The sequence below is a fragment of the Syngnathoides biaculeatus genome, chromosome 15 (assembly GCF_019802595.1).
Source record: "Syngnathoides biaculeatus isolate LvHL_M chromosome 15, ASM1980259v1, whole genome shotgun sequence".
NCBI lineage: Eukaryota > Metazoa > Chordata > Actinopteri > Syngnathiformes > Syngnathidae > Syngnathoides > Syngnathoides biaculeatus.
This window is the reverse complement of record NC_084654.1, coordinates 966,950-990,757: the sequence shown is the minus strand read 5'-3', so window position 1 is coordinate 990,757 and position 23,808 is coordinate 966,950. Positions and strand designations below refer to the sequence as shown.

Below are 23,808 nucleotides of genomic sequence, written 5' to 3'. Positions count from 1 at the left end.
GGGTCAGTATCTAAACATACTTTCTGGTTTTTCCATTATCCTGGGTACCACATACACAACATCAGATTTTACCTACATTATGGAACTGTCATGATCCAGCCCGGGCTGTGCGGGTGTCCGCGCGGTTGCTCTGATTGGGAGGTGCACACCTGCGCCTCATGCAGCCTGATTATGCTGTATATTTATATGACCCGATGACGACTGGCCGGCGCCAGTTCGTTGAGCTTCATGTCCCGTTCCAGCACTCTCGTATCCCTGATCGACAACCTGTGTGTACCGACCTTCGCCCATTCTCCGACCAACCTTGTAAGCCTGACTCCTTTGATACTTCTGCCTGCCTTGATCATTCTCCTGTGTACCGACTCTTGCCTCCCCGCTCACCTGCTCTCTTCGCCCAACGTCCCAACTACCGCTGCTGCACCGGACTGCCTACTCGATCCCCGACCTCGGCATATAATAAACGTTTTCTCCTTGAACTACCTTGCATCGTCCGAGTCCTGCATTTGGGTCCTACTCCCGTTCCGATGGGTCGTGACAGGAACCACACATAGTTGCCTATGTGTACTATAAGGACATTCAGCTCGAGACCTGCATTATGTTGTATTAAGGGACACCCCTTTCCGCTAGCCCTACAAAGACATGGTGTAGATCAAAATATTTGTTTTGAATTCTACTCTACAAATCTCGCTTCAGAAGTTCAATATATGCAACACAAAAACATAAACACCTGATGAAATGCTTAATTCTGAGGACATAGATCATGAGCTGCATAAACCACACCTATGACAAAAACAGTAATTCTAAGGTCCGACAGGAATATAGGGAGAGTGGTTTTCCAACACGACTTCATGTGACTTGGCTTTTCACCTTCAATAACAATAAAAATTAAAAGACTTACCTTACATTGGGGCAAACTGTTTAAGAAAACAACACTGTGAAATGCAAAGCCACACCTGATTGCTTGACATTGCCACGTTGCTAAAACAATGCTATTACAGTATTTGCACAGAAAACCTACATTAAAGGTCAAGTGTCATCCCTATAAACATTGTAAAATAGATATTGTAATGAAAAATACATATAAAATTATTCACTTCAATGTCTACATGAAAAAATAAATGTGAGCGGAGAGCGCATCATCCATGCGCAAAGTTTCAGAAGTGTCATTCTACGACATCCAAGTTGTCGCCATATTGGCTGCATCCTCTGTCCGTGACGTCACCCGCACATTTGGCAATGAAAGCACACCCTACTATGGGAGACGAACTCGCCCCTTCTGACACGGAAGCTCTTTTCGAAAAGAAGAACACCACACAACCGAGTGAAGTTACCAGGCCAATATTACACTATTGGTTCGAGCCATATTCAGATATGCGATCACGGCCAAACCGCCTCCCCGTCCGATCCACTTCCACGGTCGGTGTGGCTCATTTTCGGCGCCGAGTTGACTTATCACGGAGCTGAGCCATGCCGCTTTAGGGGGTTGTTTCACAGCCGCCGCAGTACACAATGAACAACACCGCCGAGCCAGGGCACTTCACTGTGTTGTTGTCGCACGCGGCTGAGTGAGGCAGAGCCGAACTGTGCTGCTTTAGGGGATTTTTCATAGCCACCGCAGTACGCGATGAACAACACCGTCGAGCTGGGGCGCTTTACTGCGTTGTTGTCGCACTCGGCTGAGTGCTGCATTGTGACAGCGTTCTTCAGACCCACCACCGTCCGCTGGCTTCGCTGGCGTAGCGACGTAGCAGCCCGACGCCGTCCGACGCGCACATCGACACATTTCGTACCAGGATCTTTTGTTACGTTATGAGAGACCAATTGCGTGGTCCGCCACAAACTTTTTTTTTTTTTTTTTTTTTTTTTTTTTTTTTTTTTTTTTTTTTTTTAGCAGCTGTATACACACCTACCTTTCATTTGGAACCCACAAAGCTCTCATCCTGTGCACCCTTGCAATCCATTTTTCACAGCAAACTGGGTCTTTTGCAAACTTATGAAGGGTAAACCCATCCTCCCGAGTGTACAAGAGCAATGCAATGAGCCGGCATTTTAGCTAACACGAAGGAACAACGAGCTACCTTCCCGGAGGTAAAACTAATGGAAACAAACGAGTCCACTTGAGGGCGAGTCTGTCCTTTACGTCACTTCCTGCTTCTTCTCGAAAACAAATCCCTCAAGAGGATTTTCATGGCGGGAGTTACAAAAAGCTGTATATGTCAAAAACATGTTTTGTGGTGAGAAAAATGCATGGGTCCATGTCGGCTGCCGTTTTTTTCATTAATAGCATACTAAAAATCATGCATTTCATGACAGTGGCACTTTAAGTAAAAGCGCTGAAAACGATAATGGAAAAAGAGATGGAGAAATGTAACTGCAATTTTTATTTTCATGCTTTGAACAATTTAACTATAACCTGTGTAAACTTGAAATGTTCAGGAACGCTTGAACCTCCTTACAAAAAATGTGACTGCTCAGTTGGTAATTTTTTTTTTTTTTAAAAGAAATGCTACAATCCCTAACGAAGTCTCTGATGTTGTTTCGTGCGATTTGCTAAAGCAGGATGCTTAGCAGCATTACACTGATCACACTGTAATTTTGTTGCTAGTTTACCCTCCTTTATCATCCTTTTAAAGTGTCTCATGACTTCAGCAGGAGACCAAGGTTTTTTTTGTTTTCTCAGATCTGCCACTAAATTCGAGAGAAATCAGAGTCAATAGAAATACAAACGGTACAACAGCAATTGATTTTTTTCACATTTAAAATGTGACTTACACCTTTGAAACCAAGATTTGACAATGTGTTCTGCTCTATTCAGCATTTAACAGGTAATGCGGGTAATAGAAACAAAGCAAATAGTGTATTAGAATTATGATACTTGTCTCAATCCTGTTACTACATAGATAAGTGGTTTTATGTTTGTGCGACTTGCCATGTCCTTGTGGTCTTGCTTTATTTCTGGCTTTTTTGCCCTTGTTATTCTCTGTAAAAGTGAGCAAAAGCAATACATTTGAAATATCAACGACAACTGAATTTAGTTTTAAGCATTAGTAATCATCTTGCCAAACAGCTCTGTACAGTCAAGGACATTCAACATCATACCTCTAGATGTTACTTCATCTGCAGGGTCATCTGTGAATTTAATTACTTTAAAGTTATATAACATTCAGTCTCAGTGTATGCACCAAAAAAATAACGTGGTTGTGTGGTTGGATAGACCGCCATATCATGTGTGGCCCCTGCAGGTTCCTTAAGTTGCTGGGCTATCACTGTTCCTACAGAAAGTGTTGTAGCTCAATGTACTGTAGATGTGCAACAAAATTTGCCCAAAACAAGATTATTTTGCTGATTGATGTGATTCATTGTCTCAGATTTGACAATTTTTCCCGAATCCTATTTTGAGTCAGGTGATGTTTTTGTTTTGTTTTTTTAACCCGCCTAATTATGTTAGCCCTATTTTTTATTTTTTTTTGGTTGTCATGTCTCCCATTCTCCGGTTCCAATGACTCATAGCCTAAGTCCTTTCCTTACAACCTGTTTCAGGGCACCTGGTTGGCCATCTATCCGGGTCCTCTGCATGGTGGCCAGCGGAGGCGCCCCAGTAGCACCCAGTATTAATCCTCACGGTCCACTCCTAAATCACACAAAACCAACCTGGCTCCTGAGCCAGGTTGTCCCAGTCTTCCTGAATCCATTGGTTGTCCTTCCCAAGTCCTTGTACACTCTGTTGTTCTTCTTTACACTCCTCCCTGGCCTCACGCCCCATGTTCCGGCTCCCCGGCAGCAGCCTCATGCCCACGTACCAGCTAACCGAGAACGGGCTCATGCCCCCGTGCCAGCTCCCTAGCACCCACTAGATGATTATGCCACAGCAGTGTGTGACCTGCATCCGCCTTCCAAGCCGGCTCATGCTCCAGTATGGTGCCCTCCAATCCGGCACCATACTTGGGAAGGTCACGCGCATTTGCAATTTGGAACACGTATTGTGCATGATGTGTCGATGCACAATCTCAATTTTGAAGCCTCTAGCTCAATGTGTTCATGAGATATTGAGAATTATGCCTAAAAACACGGGCCTAGTGGCGTTGTCCTTCATACTTGGGAAGGTCACACACGTTCGCAATTCAGAAAAGTCATTGCACATGTGTGTTGATGCACAATCTCCATTTTCAGGCCTCTACCTCAATGCGTTCATAAGATATTGACAATTTTGCTTAAAAAAGGGGCAAAAAGGAAGGAGATGGGCTTAGATGGAAAAAAATGACACACTGTGGCGACCCCAAAAAGGACAAGCCGAAAGGAAAAGAAAAAATAAGTTTGTAACAGTTCTTGAGCCATTCAAGGACAAAACATTATTGAGAACTTAGTCACAAACAAATCAGGTGATCAGGATATGATAATAATGCATCCCACTTTCTTGAGAACTGTTGTTGTACTGAGGGTATAAATTAACCTTGGCATACAAACTGATGAAACACTTGAGAATAAACACACACAGTGCTCATAATTTCATCACCCGTCCGGTATGTGTACACTGAGGACAGTGCATCTGTAATTTCAAGCCTTGAAAACCCATCTACTGTATCACTAAGAGTGTATGAATACAGTCTTCAGAGTTTCCCTACCTGACCAATACAGTGAGGACTTTGTATCTAATCTTTATTACTTATATCAAGTCAAACCATGTTGCTTCTGAAAATATAGATTTCAATATAACCTTAAATATTAAATCAAGTCTCCTGATCAGCATCTTTCGTGGAGTCAGATGTCATAGTGATGTCTTGAGCATCAGCTGTTTTTGAAGCCCTGAGCAGATGAATAGATAAATGTGGTTTTTTATCTAGTAACTAATTTTCTTGTAAGACACAAGACTGTAAATGTTATGTTAGCCGTACTGTAGGCAGTACAAAGAAAACGCGAAAGGGTTTATAGTTGGGTATTATAGGCAATATATCCTGTGAAGTAAATATATGTAACAAACTAGATACCGTAATTTCTCGAGTATCATGAATCCTGAAGTATAATGCGCACCCGAAAGTTGACCTTAAAAAAAATCTGGAAAACCCTTCTAACAATGAACAATGCACACCACCAATTTGCTGCAATCAATATGCTCAAAATATTAGGAATTGTCTGTATTTCTATTTTCATAGTTTTGTACTTTTGTTTGTACTTGCATTGTTTTTCAAAAAAATCATCTGTACAACAATCATTAATAATAAGAAGAATAATAATCTTAGTGCATGTACTGATGCAGTGGTAATATATATCTCGGGAAAAGCCACAGGACATGCTTGTCCTGGTCCCAACAATTGTTAGAACAGAATCCCTCAACCAACTAAAATAAATGCTCTACGATGGTAAAACATTTTATTAACACTGTTGCTACCACATATTACTGTCTTAAAAAAACTATTTTACACTGTTTAACTTGTATGTTTTTTTCCATTACATATTTATGCATAAAACATTTGTGCATAGTGAAGTTTACATGACACATCCTTGGCCAAGACTTCAAAAGAACCATCTGACTCATCTCCAATTTGAAAAATATCCATTGTAGCTACCTTTGTGCATCACTGTCAAACTCAACATTGATGGCTTGGTCCAGTTCTGATGCCTCCTGCATTCATGAACAGTGACCTCATCTTCCTGCCACAGCATGTCATCCTCTGTGCCCTCATGGTGTTTGTGAGGAGACATTTTTTGAATCCTAAGAGTCTTGGTTCCCTTTATTCCTTGTTACTGTCAGCACTTTGAGGGGACGGTCCACCGCACTAACAGCACAGCCTCTTGTTCCCATTCGCCTACAATCTTCATAGGTTCCTATCAAAACGAAAGCTTGAACTATGTAGAAATTAGCGTAATGGGCACTTTTAAAAATACAAGCACTCAAAAATTGTGTGTGCTATTTTCTTTAAATGATCGTACTATATAGTTTCAGCTCACATTGTTTTGCTTCCTGTTTGGGCACGTCATCGGCCAGAGTAATAACACATTTCTTTTAAAAGAGGTTGCACAATTAGCCGTTGTAGTGGACATTTTTTTGTCTTAAGTTAAGACAAACTCAAGGGCAGTCGTTTCTGATGTTTAGTGCAGTTGCAACAAATATCTTACGCTAACGATCGTAAAATGAAAAGCTTCCCCGCCCCACCAAAGTCGGAGTTCAGAGTTTAGGTTGGTAACGCATATGACCGTAGTATATATAAATGTGTAACGTACGACATCGAACATCATAGTGAAATTTATATGTATACCTTTTTTTTTTTACCACTCTGTGTACCTGTAAGCAACTGTACAATGTGATAATATTTTTTATTTTTCATCCATAACTAAATATAATGCGCTCTATTGATGTTTTGAAAATATTTTTGGAAAAAAAAAATTGCATTATTTTCGAGAAATTACGGTAACTGTGATAAACTTGCCTTACTAACTAACCATACTGGTGAACAAGCTTGGATTAAATTAAGTCAAGAATCAAAATGTAAAAGCTCTGAAAACGCAGTGAACAGTTGCATTGCAGTTGTTGTGGACAAACTTTCTTCCGTCATGTAATGTGGAGGACGAGCTATTTGTAGTTAGTTTTAAGATAGGCTACAGTGTCCCCACATGGAGCTTGCTTTTCCCAAAATTACAAGATTTAAGTGATAATTTACTAGCTAGTGACTAGTATTGAAACGTTTTTAAGAGGAATATCTGAAAGAAAAGAGCGTACTTGAATGTCTTACCTTTTTCGTCCACAGCTCCGAGTGATCACATGCAAATTTGGCGAGGTGTCTTGCAATGAAACAAAAAACTGAAGGGAGGAGGTTTGTTGTAGAGTAAACTACAACATTTCCTTTAACCTGCGCCCATGCGCAATTGGGCACTGCTGATGTGGTGTCTTCGCACAGACGTTCTGCCTTGTGCACAAAAAATAAAAATCCGAACTAATTAGAGGGACAGCCAAAGTTGGATGTTTTAGAGACAAGGTTCGAGAGAGCAAACTTTGATGGTTTGGACATGTCCAGAGGCGAGAGAGTGAGTATATTGGTAGGAGGGTGCTGAGGATGGATCTGCCAAGCAAAAGAGCGAGAGGAAGACCAAAGAAAAGTTTAACGGATGGATGGATGTGAGACATGAGGGCAGTGGGTGTTAGAGAAGATGCACAAGATAGGCTTACATGGAAAAAGATGACAGGATGTAGCGACCCCTAACGGATCAAGCCGAAAGGAAAAGAAGAAGTCATTTATATTTCGGGCGGCATGATGGTCAGTTGGAAATCGTTGGCCTCACAGTTCTGAGGTCCCGGGTTCGATCCCAGACCAGCCTGTGTGGAGTTTGCATGTTCTCCTCGTTTCTTGCACTCCAGTTTCCTCCCACATCCCAAAAACATGCAACATTAATTGGACACTCTAAATAGCCCCTTTGTGTGATTGTGATGGCAGCTGTTTGTCTTTCTGCCCTACGATTGGCTGGCATCTAGTTCAGGTTGTATCCTGCCTCCTACCCATTGTCAGCTGGGATAGGCTCCAACATTCCCATGACCGTCGGGAGGATAAGCGGCTAAGAAAATGGATGGAAGGATGGATTAATATTTTGATACAGCTAGCGATCTCGATTGTCCCATCCCTGTAAATGACAAACACAAAGATGATTTCATCATACACTCATGTGAGGGACATCAGCCTGTCTTTTACCATTGGCTGAAATATTTGACTGTCACTGCTTGCTTGTTTCTTAGCCTATATCTGCAGAAGACCAATTCCACCTACCAGAGCTATGTTGTGATTTGGAGCTTCTGGTGTGGTGTGGTATGCATTCCATCTTGTGGTTGGTGAGCTTTCTCTGCAGTTTCTGCTGTGGAGGTTGATCATATTTGATTTTTCCAGACCTGGTGAGTTGTAGCATCCATCCATCCATTTTATGAGCCGCTTATCTTCCCAATGGTTGTGCGAGTGCTGGCGCTAATCCCAGTCATCTGGGGAAAATAGGGCTCTTGTTGTTGGAGCAATTTGTGGTTCGCAGTGGCCTCTTTGTCTCTACTGGACCTGTTCAGGAGTATCAGTCTGCCATACAAATCATTGGTCTCTCTTGCGTCCCCAGTCTTCATTCTGAGTTTCATCTGCATTCAAGATCTATTACTAGTCAGAGCTATACTGTTTCCATGATTCATCTCATTGTGAACTTCGTGACCGAGTATAAAATTGAGTTGCATGTTTGAGTATGGGTGCCTTGATCTTGTCGATAACGTTATCGTCCGTCTTGATAGCAAGGTCATGATGACTTTTTTGTTTTGTCAGGTTCCAAATGAAACTAGCGCCTGAATCCTGTTGCTATATGGGAGAGTCCTGGACAATAATCAGACCACTGAATCTCTGCTAACGGCCCAGCGGTTGGTGCTTATTTTGATGCACGAAATTTTATTCTTGAAATTAGTATTCGTCCATATATGGTGTAACAATTGTGGAAACGCTTCCACAATTATAAGTATTGGATTTGGTAGTGCTGAAAATTGCAGTTTAGGTGTCAAAAAAAAAAACAACCTCTAGGTTATTTAAAAGCTGAGAAATTGATGAAAATCTTCTTCACAGTACAGTAAACCCTCTCTACTTCCAGGATCACGTATTGCCGATTCAATGCATCACGGATTTCTGATCACCCCCCCCCCAAAAAATCCCATCACTCCGTTCTATTGCACCATCCCTGTGATGACATGGACAATGAAGGGGGAAAAAAAAAACAAAAAAACAAGCCAGCATACATTAGTACAGTACTGAGCTGTATATTACGGGGAAAGGCAATGTGCCATCCCCGGTGCAACGACATGGACGAATGAAAAAAAAAAAAAAACGCTAGCATACATTAGTGCAGTACTATAGAGGGAAGCTGCAGTGATAGGGTATAATGTGGCATCCCCACCAAGATGCCAAAAACCCAGAAAAAACAAACCCAAAACAAAAAAAATAATGAAACCCCACCATTTACCCCAAATACGCAGTTTTTCACCTCGCGGGTGGGTCTGGTACACATTGACTGCAAAAAACAAGTGATCACTGTAGTTGGAAAATCCAAGATGGCGGCCATATAAGACTTCACTCGCTTTTGAGATGTTCTCTTCCTCTCAAAGAGCTTCAGTTTCAGAAAGGGCATCAGAAAAATCCGAAAATCACTCTTGTTCATCTGCCATTGCATTTGACACAGCGTGTTGTCAATGGCGACTGCCCCAGTGTGATGCCTGCATGAGACGTCACAGGACATAAACAATATGGCCGCGACTGGGATGTCGACTCATACTTCTCATTGGTCTTCCTCTCACTCTGTTGCCTGGGAGCAGCATTCCCAGCACTCTTCTACCAATATATTCACTCTGACGCCTGTGGACATGTCCAAACTATCGAAGTCTGCTCTCTCAAAGCTTGTTTCCTGTTATGCGTATGTATATTTTTATTCTTCATTCTTTTTATTTTCCTTTCGTACTTTATTGAGTTATTATGAAGCGGTTCTTTTGTGATGCAGAATTCTGGAATGTTTCGAGAAGTGCCTATTTGAGGACAAGAAGGACTGTCAACGGGAGCTTCTTACGACCACCGCTGCCTTCTGCCTAATGTCTTTTGGACATTTCCGGAACATACATCTACTTGAACATTCGATGGAACTAACATTCCTTCAACTTTGGTGTCTACACATTGTTTGGCTAGACTACACGGTCTTTGAAGTTCTATTTGGTGTTAGTTTGTTAACGTTTTGTGTTGTATTGTTGTGTGTGTAATTAAATTGTCTGAAACGCAAAACAACTACTTTGTCATATTTGACTGGTTTTAGCAAGGGGATTTATTGTGAATTCACACGTAACACTCAAAAACATCCAACTATGGCTATCCCTCTAATGAGGTCATTTCTAATCTTATCCGACATGCTCACTCCTAGAGAAAACCTCAACATCTTCATTTCTGCCACCTCCAACTCTGCTTCTTGCTATAATCCTAAATGCCACCATCTCTAATCTGTACATCATGAGTGGCCTCATCACTGCCTTATGAACTTTGCCCTTCATCCAGAGACTATTCTGTCACATAACACCTTCCTCCAGATGTTCCAACTTGCTTGGATCCGTTTCTTCACTTCCTTACAACACTCACCATTGCTCTGGATTGTTGACCTTAAGTATTTGAAATCGTCCACCCTCGCTATCTCTTCTCCCTGGAGCCTCACTCTTGTCCCTCCAACCTTCTCATTGACACACACACACACACACACACACACACACACACACACACGCTTTAGTCTGGCTAATCTACATTCCTCTCCTTTCCAGTGCATGCCTCCATCTTTCTAATTGTTCCTCCACCTGCTCCCTGCTTTCACTGCATTTCATGATATCATCTCCGAACATCATGGTCCAAGGGGATTCCAGTTTAACATAATCTGTCACCCTAGCCATTACCACAGCAAACAGGAAGGGCCTCAGAGCTGATCCCTGATCCAGTCCCACCTCCACTTTAAATTCTTCTGTCACACCAAGGGCAATCCTCACCATTGTTCTGCTACCGTCATTCCGCCACACCAGACTTACGCATGCAGTACCAAAGTTCCTCTCTTGGTACTCTGTCATAGACTTTCTCTAGATCCACAAAGACACAATGTAGCTCCTTCTGACCTTCTCTATACTTTTTCACGTCCCTCCTCAAAGAAAATAATGCATATGTGGTACTTTTGCTGGGCATGAAACCGTACTGTTGCTTGCAGATACCGACTTGTGTCCTGAGTCTAGCTTCCATGACTCTTTCCCATTACTTCATTATGTGCCTCGTCATCTTTATTCTTCTATAGTTCCCACAGCTCTGAACATTGTCTTTGTTCTTAAAAATGGGAACTTGTGCACTTTTCCTCCATTCTTCAGGCATCTTTTCGCCCACTAGTATTCTGTTGAATAAGTTGGTCAAAAACTCCACAGGCACATCTTCAAATTGCTTCCATACCTCCACAGGTATGTCATCAGGACAAACTGCCTTTGCATTTTTCATCCTCAGTGCCTTTCTAACTTTCCCCTTACTAATCCTTGCCACCTCCTGGTCTTTCACACTTGCCTCTTCTACTCTTCCGTCTTTCTCATTTTCTTCCTTCATCAACTTCTCAAAGTATTCTTTCCATCTATCTAGTACACTGCTGGCACCACTCTACACAGTCCCATCACTATCCTGAATCAACCTTACCTGCTCCACATACTTCCCATCTCTATCCCTCTGTCTGGACAACCAGAGATATCCTTTCCACGTTCTTTCATGTCCAACCTGTGGTTCATGTCATCATATGCCTCTTGTTTAACCTTCGGCACCTCTACCTTTTCCCTGCGCCACATCTCAATGTATTCCTTTCGCCTCTCCTCAGTCATCTCAGTGTCCAATTTCTTCGGTAATCTTTCCTTGTATGACTTCCTGTATTTTGTGGTTCCAACACCAAGTCTCCTTCTCCCCTTTCCTTCCAGAAGACTGATAAAGATATGATATTACTATGTTAATTATCATGATAAAAATATATCATTACTATTATAGTTGCTGTTAGGATTGTTTTATCATGCGTTTGTTTCTGGTAGTCTTAGTCTGAATTGCTCTCTTTGTGAGCTGCGTGCGTGTCTTCAAGTGTGACCCAGTGACACCTGGGAGGCTATGCTCCCCTGCCGACCTCAAGCTGATGCCCCTGAACACTGGGAATCGATGTCTCCATCCTGGCCTCAGCATGATCCTTTCTGATCTTTAGCAAATACTCCTCAACACCAGGAGGAGATAACGCCAATCTACCGCAGGAGGATACCCCCAAATGCCATAAACATGTCTTTAAACAATGCCTTGCTTTTTTTCTCTTGTGGGTTTATCAGGACACTCTTGCAGCCTTGAAGAAACATGTACCTTAGTGTTCGTGTGCTGTTGGTGTAGCTATCTGTGTCAGCATTTTCACTGTGTAACCATGTAACCCTTTGACCTGAGAATGCAATAAAAAAGAGCAGACAGGGACTACCACTTTGGCAGTCTGAGGTAGCGCACTCTCACAGTGTGTCCTCCGTCTGTCCCGTGCACGAAAAGACAATCTTGGTTGGTTTGAGTTCACTCTCTACAGTCCTCAGGCTTGTTTTAGCTTTTTTTCTAGGATCATCTCTGACATTCTAAAACTTGGTCCTTCGAGCCGGATGACAACGTTTTCTTTTCGGCGGATGATCGACGACGACTGAAATCGGTGCACCGTCCGAGTCTCCAGGAGACCCGGAAAGTCCTCCTTTCCACGAGGCCAGCCCTCAGACATCCTCCGCCGGGAGAACACAAACGTCATCCTATGAATTGCATGTGTCTCAACCAACGGAGATTGTCAGAGGTCAGTGTTTGCATTACACTTGGAAAAGTAGTTCCGTATATCTAGTCGAAAAACTAGTATAGCTCCTATTTTTCGAAGGTCAGTGTTTTTATAACACTTGGAAAAAATAGTGTACAATATCTAGTCGAAAGACTAGTATATTTCCTATTTTTCGCGGGTCAGTGTTTGCATAACACTTGGAAAGATAGTGCGAATATCTCGTCGAAGGACTAGTATATTTTCTATTTTTCAGGAGTCAGTGCTTGTACAACACTTGGAAGAGTAGTACAGAATATCTAGTCGAAAGACTAGTATATTTCCTACTTTTCACGGTCAGTGTTTTTATAACACTTGGAAAAATAGTACAGAATATCTGGTTGAAAGACTAGTATATTTTCTATTTTTCAGGAGTCAGTGCTTGTACAACACTTGGAAAAGTCGAAACTTTTAGTTTCAGGACACAGAAATTGATCAGTCTGTGTGAGTGAATGTGTATAGAGTGAATGTCCAAAGTTTGAGAAATCTAAAACTGACTGGGGGTCGTGAGTAAAAACACCCAGGTAATACACGCTCCGAATTGGGAGTAGAAGCTTGGTATTCAACCCGAAGTCAGGCACTCAAAACTGAGGAACCATATCTCGAAGTTTATAATAAATAAGACCGTCAGAAATGGCGGCAATGTTGACCAAAAATTCCAACCGTCCACTTTACGACGTTGAAGTGAAGGAAAAATGTCGTTTAGCTGAAATTGATTTCATGGGAACAACAAAATTTATCCAAATGTGGCAGAAAAAGTATATTTTCTGGAAATGTTGACAACTGTGAAGAATTCGACAAACTTCTCAGTAAATTGTCTATTAAAGACAGGCAGGAGAGAAAAGACAATACCCAATGTAAACAGTGGTTTTATTGTAAAGCCCTTCTTGATAGGGCCAGAGAAATGCAAAGTCCTAAATTTGAAATTAATTAATTAGTTAAATTATGAACGTGTTGAGCAAAAAAAAAAAAAAGAAGAAGCAGAGCGTCCTGTAGTAAACATTAACTTTACAGGAAAGCTTCGTGACACAAAAGAGGGACCACATCACGGGTGTAACAAAAAAACCTCAATTTGACGTGTCCAAATTATCACCTAAAAAGCAAAAGTGGTTCAGAGAAGCCAAGTGTTTTAACTGCGGCACAGACAGTCACCGTGCTCGCTATTGTAAAGCCAAGGCCAAGCCTAGTCGACGCTGTGTTGACGATTCATCTGATGATGAATGACTAGGCTGGTACTCCAGAGGGGCCGCGGAACGCAGATTGGTTACCCACCCTCTGAACTCCCCCGATAGCGACAATGATGAAAATGTCGAGGAAGACATTAAACACATGTTCGACCTCGAAAATTATTTAACGCGTCATCAGACTGAACCCATGATGAAACCAGAATTAACTTTACTAGTCCAGGGAAAACCAACCGTTTTTTCCTAGTTGATACGGCCGCTGATGTGACCGTTTTAGGAAAATGGGACCCCGCGACAGTTAAACCAAGCCGAAAAAAGGTTTACATGCGCGGAGCTCATGGTTTAGTTCAACCCTCAGTTTTGTCCCGTACTATCGAGTTGCGGAGCCCCGATGACCCAAATAAAAAGGCGAATGTGGAAGCAGTTCTACAGCCACGGTGCCCCCTCAATTTATTACGTCGCGACGCATGAACACAATTAGAGATTAGCATCGCAATTAATAAACAGGGGCGAATGGAAGCTAACATCCAAATTCAAGAAAATGGGACACATTATTATTAGTCGCTGGATTTGCCTGAGGAGGAATGTGGCGTTGAAAATGTATTAAAAGTAGCTCCTGGGAGGGTCCGGCCGGGAGGCGACATGCAGTACCGAAATAATTTACATGTCACCATTAGGTACAAAGAATCCCCGGGCCCTGATCCAGACTACACCAAATTGTTTTTGGAATTGGCTGAACAAGAAGTGCAGGTCAATTACATTTATTGGAAAGGAAGGTGGAGTTTTGCGACTGTCAGACTCACCGCGGAAGTGAAAGCGCTGCTCCCTCCCGGGCAGCATCCACACATTTCACTTGCGAAGCCAAAACAATATGACTGGAGGGACACAAACGATTTCGCCGGAACGATTCCACACGAAATTTGGGTCCCATCACAAAACTTCGACAGCGTTGAAGAAACAGAATCAGGATGGTTCCGATTGCGTGTTCAATGGAATTTTGATACGTTTGCACGAGTCCACTACAGCTGACTAGCCGAAGTTTATGTGCTCACCCCTGTTCAAGAGGATTTGTCATCTCCCAGCCAGGCTGCGGAGCACTGGACCCGCTGATGTTGGACTCATGACAAACACACCACCAGTTATTATACAGGGAAAAACGGAACATCGTCCGATAATTCGACAATACCCGCTGAAAAAGACGCTGAAATAGGCATCCAACCCGTAGTTAACGAATTAAAAAAGGCAGGAATTTTACGCGCGTCCCCAAAGTCGCCTTGTAATACGCCTATATTTCCAGTCCGAAAAGCACACTCTAACAAATGGAGATTAATTCAAGATTTGCGTGCAGTAAACCAAGCAGTACAATCGCGTGCGCCAAATGTTCCTAATCCACACACTCTTTTGAACTCATGACAACCGGGAACCAGGTGGTTTTCGGTGGTGGACCTTAGTAATGTCTTTTGGAGTATCCCTGTCCATCCTGACAGCCAATACTGGTTCACGTTTACGTTCAAAGGTGAGAAATTAATGTTCACAAGGTTATCCCAGGGATTTTGTGACTCCCCAACAATTTTCTCAGAAGCATTCACAAGGTGTTTGGCCTCATTTAATGGCCCACACAAGAGCCAAATTTTGGTATATGTGGATGACATTTTAGTGGCCTCAAACACACAGGAGCAATGCAAAATCGATACACTAGCGTTACTGCAATATTTGTATGACACAGGAAACAAAGTTTCAAAAGACAAAATGCAATTATGGAAACAAGTTAGTAACCTATCTAGGACACATTTGGACTTAGCGAGGACGCATTGTCAGTGACAAACAAAAACAAGCAGTCGCCAAGGCTCCAAAACCTGTAACAAAAAAGCACATGATGTCATTTTTGGGTCTTTGCAATTATTGTCGTGCCTGGATTTCAAATTACTCAGAAATCACACGACCATTGCTGAACATAATTTATGATAAGCCAATGTCATTACAAGACAAAATTGCATGGTCGCCAGAATTTGACAAAGCTTTTGATCTTGTCAAAAGAGAACTAATTGATTCAGCTGTGCTAGCGCTACCAAATTATGACAGGCCATTTGAGCAGACAGTGACTGCAAAAAACGGGTTCATGACCTCAGTGTTGCTGCAGAAACACGGAGGAAAAATGAGATCAGTTGCATACTATTCGCAACAATTAGATTCCGCAGCACGAGCCACTCCAGAGTGCGTTCAGGCAGTGCTGGCTGCGGCTCTGGCTGTTGAGGCGTCTGCGGAAGTAGTCTTGTTCCACCAGTTAACACTGAAAGTGCTACATGCAGTTTCAGTCCTTCTGCTGGAAACAAAGATTTTTTTGACATTTTTGTCACCAGCACGGCACTTATATTTCACCACGACATTGTTATCACAGGGACACATTACAATTGTAAGATGTGGGGGACTCAATTCAGCGACACTTTTACCCACACCAGCAGAGGGCACTCCACACAACTGTGGAAGCCACGTCCAAATTCCCACCAAACCGCGACCTGACCTAATGGACACTCCCCTCCCGACTGGAGAGGTTGTTTTTGTTGACGGATCAGCAAGCAAAGGGGAAGACGGCCGCAACAGGGTGGGATTTGCAATAACGACACAAACTAAGGTCTTGTTTCAAGCAACACTCAACTCTGTGTGTTTGGCACAGGCAGCAGAATTGTCTGCACTGATCCAGGCTTGTAAGATGTTTTCCAGGAAACATGTTACAATCTGGACTGACAGCCAATATGGCTGGGGCTCAGTTCATGTGTTTTTTCAACAATGGTCAAATCGGGGCTTTACTGCCACGACAGGTAAAGAGGTTGCTCACAAGGCACTTCTCCAGCAGTTACTGGACGCAGTACAACTGCCAGACAAAGTAGACATTTGTAAATGTGAAGCTCACTTAGCAGGAAATGACCCAATCACAATTGGTAACAGACTAGCTGATAAAGCAGTCAAGGATACAGCCCAAGGATTCCCCATGGTTGACACAGCACTGGTGAAAGAGGTAACAAAAACACACGCAGTAAATGATGACATTTTGATTTCACGTCAGAAAAAAACACCACTCACTGAACGCACACATTGGGAGGACAAAGGTGCGAAAATTGACAAGGACGGGGTTAGTAAATTGGTCGATGGAAAACCCTGGCTGCCAAAATCATTGTTTGGATGGGCAGCAAGATTGACACATGGATTGAGTCTCCACCACTTCCGACTGGAACTAATGAGGAGTACTAATAGCACCAGAGGTGAGTTTCAACCAAGTACAGGGGTCATACCTCAGTCTCTTTGAGTCGGGCTTCAAGTGCATTCCAGGGCCCTTGGGTGTTATCGTTTGCCCTCAACCTCTCCTGGACACCCTTCATCCAAGAGAGAGCCACTTCCAGTCTCTCCATGAACATCTGCTGCTCCTGCTCAGTCATGACAATTCAATTTCCGGGCCTTTAAAAAAAAAAAAAATAATAAACTGTTCAGACTGCTTTCAAAAGCTCTTTTTAAAGGTAATCTCGACCAATTTTAAACCAAAAACTTACCCTACAAGTTCGACTAAAAGTAAAAGTAGAAAAGCTGTTTGCAAAGTGTAGACATTTTATCTTTCTTATTTTTTTAAGGCCTTTAGTTTAAGGTGGGGATTTCGTTTGAAAGGTCTATAAACTAGTTTTACTTGTTACCAATGTTAGAAACCATGGTTTTTCATCAGACTGATTTTAAAACGTAATCTTCAAATGCCAAAAATTCTTTAGATTGTACAGTATACAGTAATGTTAGAGAGCATTACTCCCTCATTGTGGACTCAGGCACAAGGAAGGAAAATAGTGGTAGCTATAAGAAATTAACACTGTATATCAGGGAGAAAATCTGACACTTATGTGAGCCCAGAATTCCACACACTTTTAAAAAGAGAAACCACCAGGTCCATTTACTCAAATGAGTAATTTTTCCTAACCACAGAATGGAGCACCAGCATGGCAACAGATTAAAGATTTGAACAGTCTCTGTTGTTAATATGTTTCAAGTTACTGGAACACCATCTGACACAAAAATAACCTCTCTCTTTGCAAAGTGTTTGATGAGCTGGGATTGTTTAATAGGTGTATATACAGTCTAAGCTGGTGTGTTTTGAGGTAAAAATGCCATCAAGTTTTTCGCTTATCTTCTTTTCCTTTCGGCTTGTCCCATTAGGGGTCGCCACAGGCTGTCATCTTTTTCCATCGAAGTCTATCTCGTGCATGTTCTTTCTTTCCTTTCCAACACCAACTGTCCTCATGTCCTCCCTCACAATATCTGTCAACCTTTTCTTTGGACTACCGCTTGCTGTTTTGCCTGGCAGCTCCATCTTCAGCACCCTTCTACCAATGTACTCACTCTCTCTGAACATGTCCAAACCATCTAAGTCTGCTCTCTCTAACCTTGTCTCCAAATCATCCAACTTTGGCTGTCCCTCTAATGAGCTCGTTTCTAATCCTATCCAACCTGTTCACTCCAAGCGAGAAAATCAGCATCTTCATTTCTACTACCTCCAGTTCTGCTTCCTGTTGTTTCTCTAGTGTCACCGTCTCTAATCCGTACATCATGGCCTCACCACTGTTAAACTTTGCCCTTCATCCTAGCAGGGACTCTTCTGTCGCATAGAATACCAGAAACTTTCCGCCAACTGTTCCACCCCACTGGGACCCGTTTCTTCACTTCTTTACAACACTATCCATTGCTCTTTATTGTTGACCCAAAGTATTTGAAGTCGTCCACCCTCGCTATCTCTTCTCCCTGAAGCTTCACTCCTCCTCCTCCGCCCCTCACATTCATGCATATATACTCAGTTTTACTTCGGCTAATCTTCATTTCTCTCTTTCCAGTGCGTGCCTCCATCCTTCTCATTGTCCCTCCGCCTGCTCCCTGCTTTCACTGCAGATCACAATGTCGTCTGCGAACATCATAGTCCAAAGGGATTCCAGTCTAACCTCATCTGTCAGCCTATCCATTACTACCGCAAACAGGAAGGGGCTGAGCGCGGATCCCTGATGCAGTCCCACCTCCAGTTTAAATTCTTCTGTCACACCTACAGCACACCTCACTATTGTTTTGCAGCCCTCATACATGTCCTGTACTACTCTAAAATATTTCTCTGCCACACCAGACTTAGTCATGCAGTACCACAGTTCCTCCTTTTGGTACTCTGTCAAAGGATTTAGGAGGAGCCAGTCACATCTCTTTCCAAAAGGCCGCACAACATTCTTCCTTTCTCAGCTTCCACCACATGGTTCTCTGCTCTACCTTTGTCTTCTTAACCTTCCTACCCACCACCTTTTTTTGGCATAGCCCTAACACTGAAACTTCCCACACTCAGTTGTAGCCTCTGTGAATTCCTCTTCTTCTTATGCCGATTAATCTGGTTTCCTCCTCTTTTTTGTCTTTGACCCGCAGTAGCTGAATTTCCACAGACGCTGTGCAGGGTAGCAGTCCCAGGGGCGAGCGTTGTTTAAATTGGCATTCTTCAGATGAACGCTCATATTTGTTTGGTACAGTTTTACGCCGGATCCCCTTCCTGATGCAACCCTCAAACATGACAAATAATTGTGACTAATAATTGTGATTTGAGTATTGGTGAGGCCTGGGACTGTTGACGCCTCTGTATCGCTTGTGCCGACTCAGATTCCTCTAGGTCTGAGGCCGGCAACATATAATAGTTTCATGCATTTATTTAGGAGATGTGGTTATGCAATTAAGAAGCAGTTCCTGACAAAACCTACATGCCCAAGTCAGAGATGGAGAGACAATGATCTTTCCAAGATAGTGCCTCCCAGTGTGGCAGCCTTCGGCACGTTCTCCCTGGTACTGTATACGTTTGTGTTTTTCAGTTGTCTCGGGCCTCAAGCACACAAGAAATGACTTGCTAACGATCAGAGAGTCTTCTTCTGACTTTTTTTGCCAACTCTCGCCAATTTGCTGAACCTTTTTCCAGATTTACTCGTTGCTGGTCTATACAAAAATTCGCGTCAAAGTCGGCGCTAAGGATCGCTAGCCAGTACATAAGTTCTACTGCAAAAGAAGGGACACAAACTGGCACTTCCATCTATTCATCTCACCAACCTACGCTCCCTAGCCAACATAATTGATTAACCTCAGCTACTGATGAAGACCTGCAAACTTGGCTTTGTGGACGCGTCCCCGACGGCGCCATTACGCTATCCGGCTTTCATCTTTTTCTGGCGAACCACATGGCAGAACTACCACGGAAATTGAAAGGCGGTGAAATATACGGACAAAAGGCTTGTTTTATCCCACATTTAACTGTTTTTCCTTGAAGCAAAAGATATTTTTCACTGAACAAAAACATATTCATGGAATATGAAATCCTCGTTGGAAAACTGTTCTTGTGGTACCGCTACTTGCGAAATTAATCAATTCCGAAAGTCGTTTCGTAACTTGAATCTTTCGTAAGTAGAAACTTACCCATCAATTAATATTCTTAGCCACTTATCCTTGCAAGGGTCGCAGGGAGTTCTGGAACCTATCCCAGCTGTCAACAGGCAGTCTGAACTGGTTGCCAGCCAATCGCAGGGCACATAGACACAAACAGCCCCACTCAATCACACGTAGGACATAAAACATTTTTCTCTTCAATGTCTATATGAAAAAAAAAATATGAGCGGAGAGCGTGTCATTCATGCGCAAAGTTTCAGAAGTGTCATTCGACGACATCCACGTGGTCACCATATTGACTGCATCCCCTGTCCTTGGCGTCACCCCGGACATTCGCCACTGAAAACATGTGGTGGACCCTACTATGGGAGACGAACAAGCTCCTTCTGACATGGACGCTGTTTCAAAGAAGAGAAAATCACAGAACCGAGTGAAGTTACCGGTGCAATATTATCCTATTCTTTCGAGCCATATTTAGATGACATGCGATCACAGCCAAACCACCTCCCCGCCCTATCCACCTCCACGCGCGGGATAAACGCCCACTTCTACGGTGGACATGAGCCACCGAGGCGACAAGCCACCCCGGCCGACAAAGCCGGAGGCAGGTTCGACCGTCTCAACAAGGCTGCGGCCGGCTAAGTTCTGGTAGCACTCCACAAGGCCCGCAGAGGCCGTCCTTCCGCGGCTGGTGCACAGAAGTCTTCCGATGTGTACATTGACACATTTAGCAACCCTGATTTATGGATATGGATATGCTTCTTCTCGAAAATAAATCCCTCGAGAGGATTTTCATGGCGGGAGTTGGACAAAAAAGCTGTACACGTCAAAAATCATGTTTTGTGGTAAACGTTTTTTTATTAACATACTAAAAATCATGCATTTCATGACAGTCGCCCTTTAATGTTGCATGGTTTTGGAATGTGGGAGGGAACAGGAGTGCCTGGAGAAAACCCACACAGGCACGGGGAGAACATGCAAACTCCACACGTGCGGGTCCGGGATCGGACCCGGGACCTCAGAACTGTGAGGCCAATGCTTTCCAGCTGTGCTACGGTGCCGCGAGACGTATTTTACATGTAAATAGGCTAATTCGTTCCAAGCACCACAACACCGTCCCCCTGCCAAAAATAAGCAAAGTAAACATAATGTAAAGAATAATCAAACTTTAAGTTCATTTACCTTATAAATGAGCATTCAAAGTCTACATAATGGAAAGAATAATAAAACATTGTGTGTATATGTGAAGAGAAGGACGCGTGACAAGATATCATAGGGAACAGAAGAGCAGGAGGCACGCACAACTTAATTGTACAAAATTAATAAATTCCACAAAATATGAATTCAAAACAAACATTAACTTTCAATGTTTCGTTAAGTACCAATCCAATGATGTTTGCCTCTGATGGTGTTTAATAATCTTGCGGAAATGTGCAAGGCAAGTGTCATCGAAGTGAGCGATCACCCGACTTGTTAACATATTTCCCGTATTATTCTTTCGGATAAATTCGGAAATGTCATGAAATTTCATCAACGCTTCTTTTATTGTGGCTGACGGAAAAGTGGGTGCCTCCTCACCGAGGCCGCAAACTGCTCCATGTTCTACCACAAATTACTCCAGAACGGAAAAAGAAAGATCAACAAACAAACAAAGGTTCTTTTTTTTCTATTTGATGGGTGTCATGTCTTTCTAGCCATAGAATATTCTGTGTCCATTGAAAGAGCAGTGAGATGTTTGCGAACATCCTTCTACTTATCGCACCAGAAAAAACGCTAACGAGCCAGTGAAAGCATGCGAGGCTGACTTTGGTGACCAGCATGGTCATGGACACAGAAACAAGGCATCTGCCCTCAGGGACTCAGGTACAACGAACTGAAACCTCTATTTCCTAGTCAACTTCCTGCCCTTGGATGCAACCTTGGATGACGATGATCCTCCGGTGAACATGCCGGCTCCAAGTGAGATTGATCTCCAAATTCCTTTAAAGCCCCACTGACATCCCTTAATACGTTGTAAAATAGATATTGTAATGAAAAATAAATATAACATTATTCACTTCAATGTCGATACAAAAAATAAATATGAGCAGGCTGCGTGCCATCGATGCGCAAAGTTGCAGAAGTCTCATTCGACATCCAAGTGGTAGCCATTTTGCCTGGAACGTCATCAGCAGAGGTTACACCGGGACATTCACCATTGAATACAAATAGTGGCACCTGCTATGGGACACGCTCTCTCTTTTCTTTTCAAAGAAGAAAACATCTCACAATTGAGTGAAATGACCCGGGCAATATTACCCTATAATTTAGAGCAGTGGTTCCCAAAGTGGGGTCCACAGCCCCCCCAGGGGGTGAAAAAGGTCTTACCAGGGGGTCAGTGACGTCTTCTTCTTTTCCTTTCGGCTTATCCCGTTAGGGGTTGCCACAGTGTGTCATCTTTTTCCATCTTAGCCTATCTCCTGCATGTTTCTCTCTAGCCTAACTACCCTCATGTCTTCCCTCACCACATCCATAAACCTTCTCTATGGTCTTCCTCTCACTCTTTTGACTGGCAGCTCCATCCTCAGCACCCTTCCACCAATATACCCACTCTCTCGCCTCAGAACATGTCCAAACCATCTAAGTCTGCTCTCTCGAATCTTGTCTCCAAAACATCCAACTTTGGCTGTCCCTCTAATGAGCTCATTTATAATTCTAGCCAACCTGCTCACTCCGAGCAAGAACCTCAACATCTTCATTTCTGCTACCTCCAGTTCAGCTTCCTGTTGTTTCTTCAGTGGCACCGTCTCTAATCTGTGCATCATGCCTCACCACTGTTTTGTAAACTTTGCCCTTCATCCTAGCAGAGACTCTTCTGTCACATAACACACCAGACACCTTCCGCCAGCTGTTCCAACCTGCTTGGACCAGTTTCTTCACTTCCTTAACACAATCACCATTGGTCTGGATTTTTGACCCTAAATATTGGAAGTCGTCCACCCTCGCTATCTCTTCTCCACATAGCCTCACTCTTCCCCTCTCCATCTTTCTTATTCACGCTCATATATTCTGTTTTACTTCGGCTAATCTTCATTCATCTCCTTTCCAGTGCATGTCTCCATCTTTCTAATTGTTCCTCTGCATGGTCCCTGCTATCACTGCATATCACATCATCTGCGAACATTATGTTCCAAGGGGATTCCAGTCGAACCTCATCTGTCAGCCTATCCATTACCACTGCAAACAGGAAGCGGCTCAAAGCTGATCCCTGATGCAGTCACACCTCCACCTTAAATTCTTCTGTCACACCTCACCATTGTTCTGCTGCCATCATACATGTCCTGTACTATTTTAATGTACTTCTCGGCCACACCAGACTTACGCATGAAATACCACAGTTCCTCTCTTGGCTCAATCTTTCTAATTGTTCCAACTCCCTGCTTTCACTGCATATCACAATATCATCTGCGAACATCATGGTCCAAGAGGATTCCAGTCTAACCTCATGTGTCAGCCTATCCATTACCACTGCAAACAAGAAGGGGCTCAGAGCTCATCCCTGATGCAGTCCCACCTCCACCTTAAATTCTTCTGTCATACCTAAGGCACACCTCACCATTGTTCTGCTGCCATCATACATGTCCCGTACTATTTTAACGTACTTCTCTGCCACGCCAGACTTACGCATGCAGTACCACAGTTCCTCTCTTGGTACTCTGTCATAGGCTCTGTACTTTTCCACTAGCATCCTCAAGGCAAATAATGCATCTGTGGTACTCTTTCTAGGCATGAAACCATACTGTTGCTCGCAGATACTTACTTCTGTCCTGAGTCTAGCCTCCACTACTCT

At 43.1% G+C, this 23,808-nt stretch overlaps 1 protein-coding gene across 4 annotated transcripts in view; it reads right to left on the bottom strand.

Moving 5' to 3' along the window:
* The window catches only part of syne3 (spectrin repeat containing, nuclear envelope family member 3), a 118,178-nt gene that overhangs the window by 86,449 nt on the left and 7,921 nt on the right, over positions 1-23,808 (bottom strand). For 3 of the 4 annotated variants that reach the window (XM_061844269.1, XM_061844270.1, XM_061844272.1), the window contains exon 2: positions 16,838-17,000. The exons of the other annotated variant lie outside the window; for it this stretch is intronic. In XM_061844269.1, coding sequence (XP_061700253.1) covers positions 16,838-16,981 — 144 coding nt within the window. In that variant the 5' untranslated portion in view covers positions 16,982-17,000. The remainder of the gene's footprint in view (positions 1-16,837; positions 17,001-23,808) is intronic. 4 annotated transcript variants of the gene reach the window in all.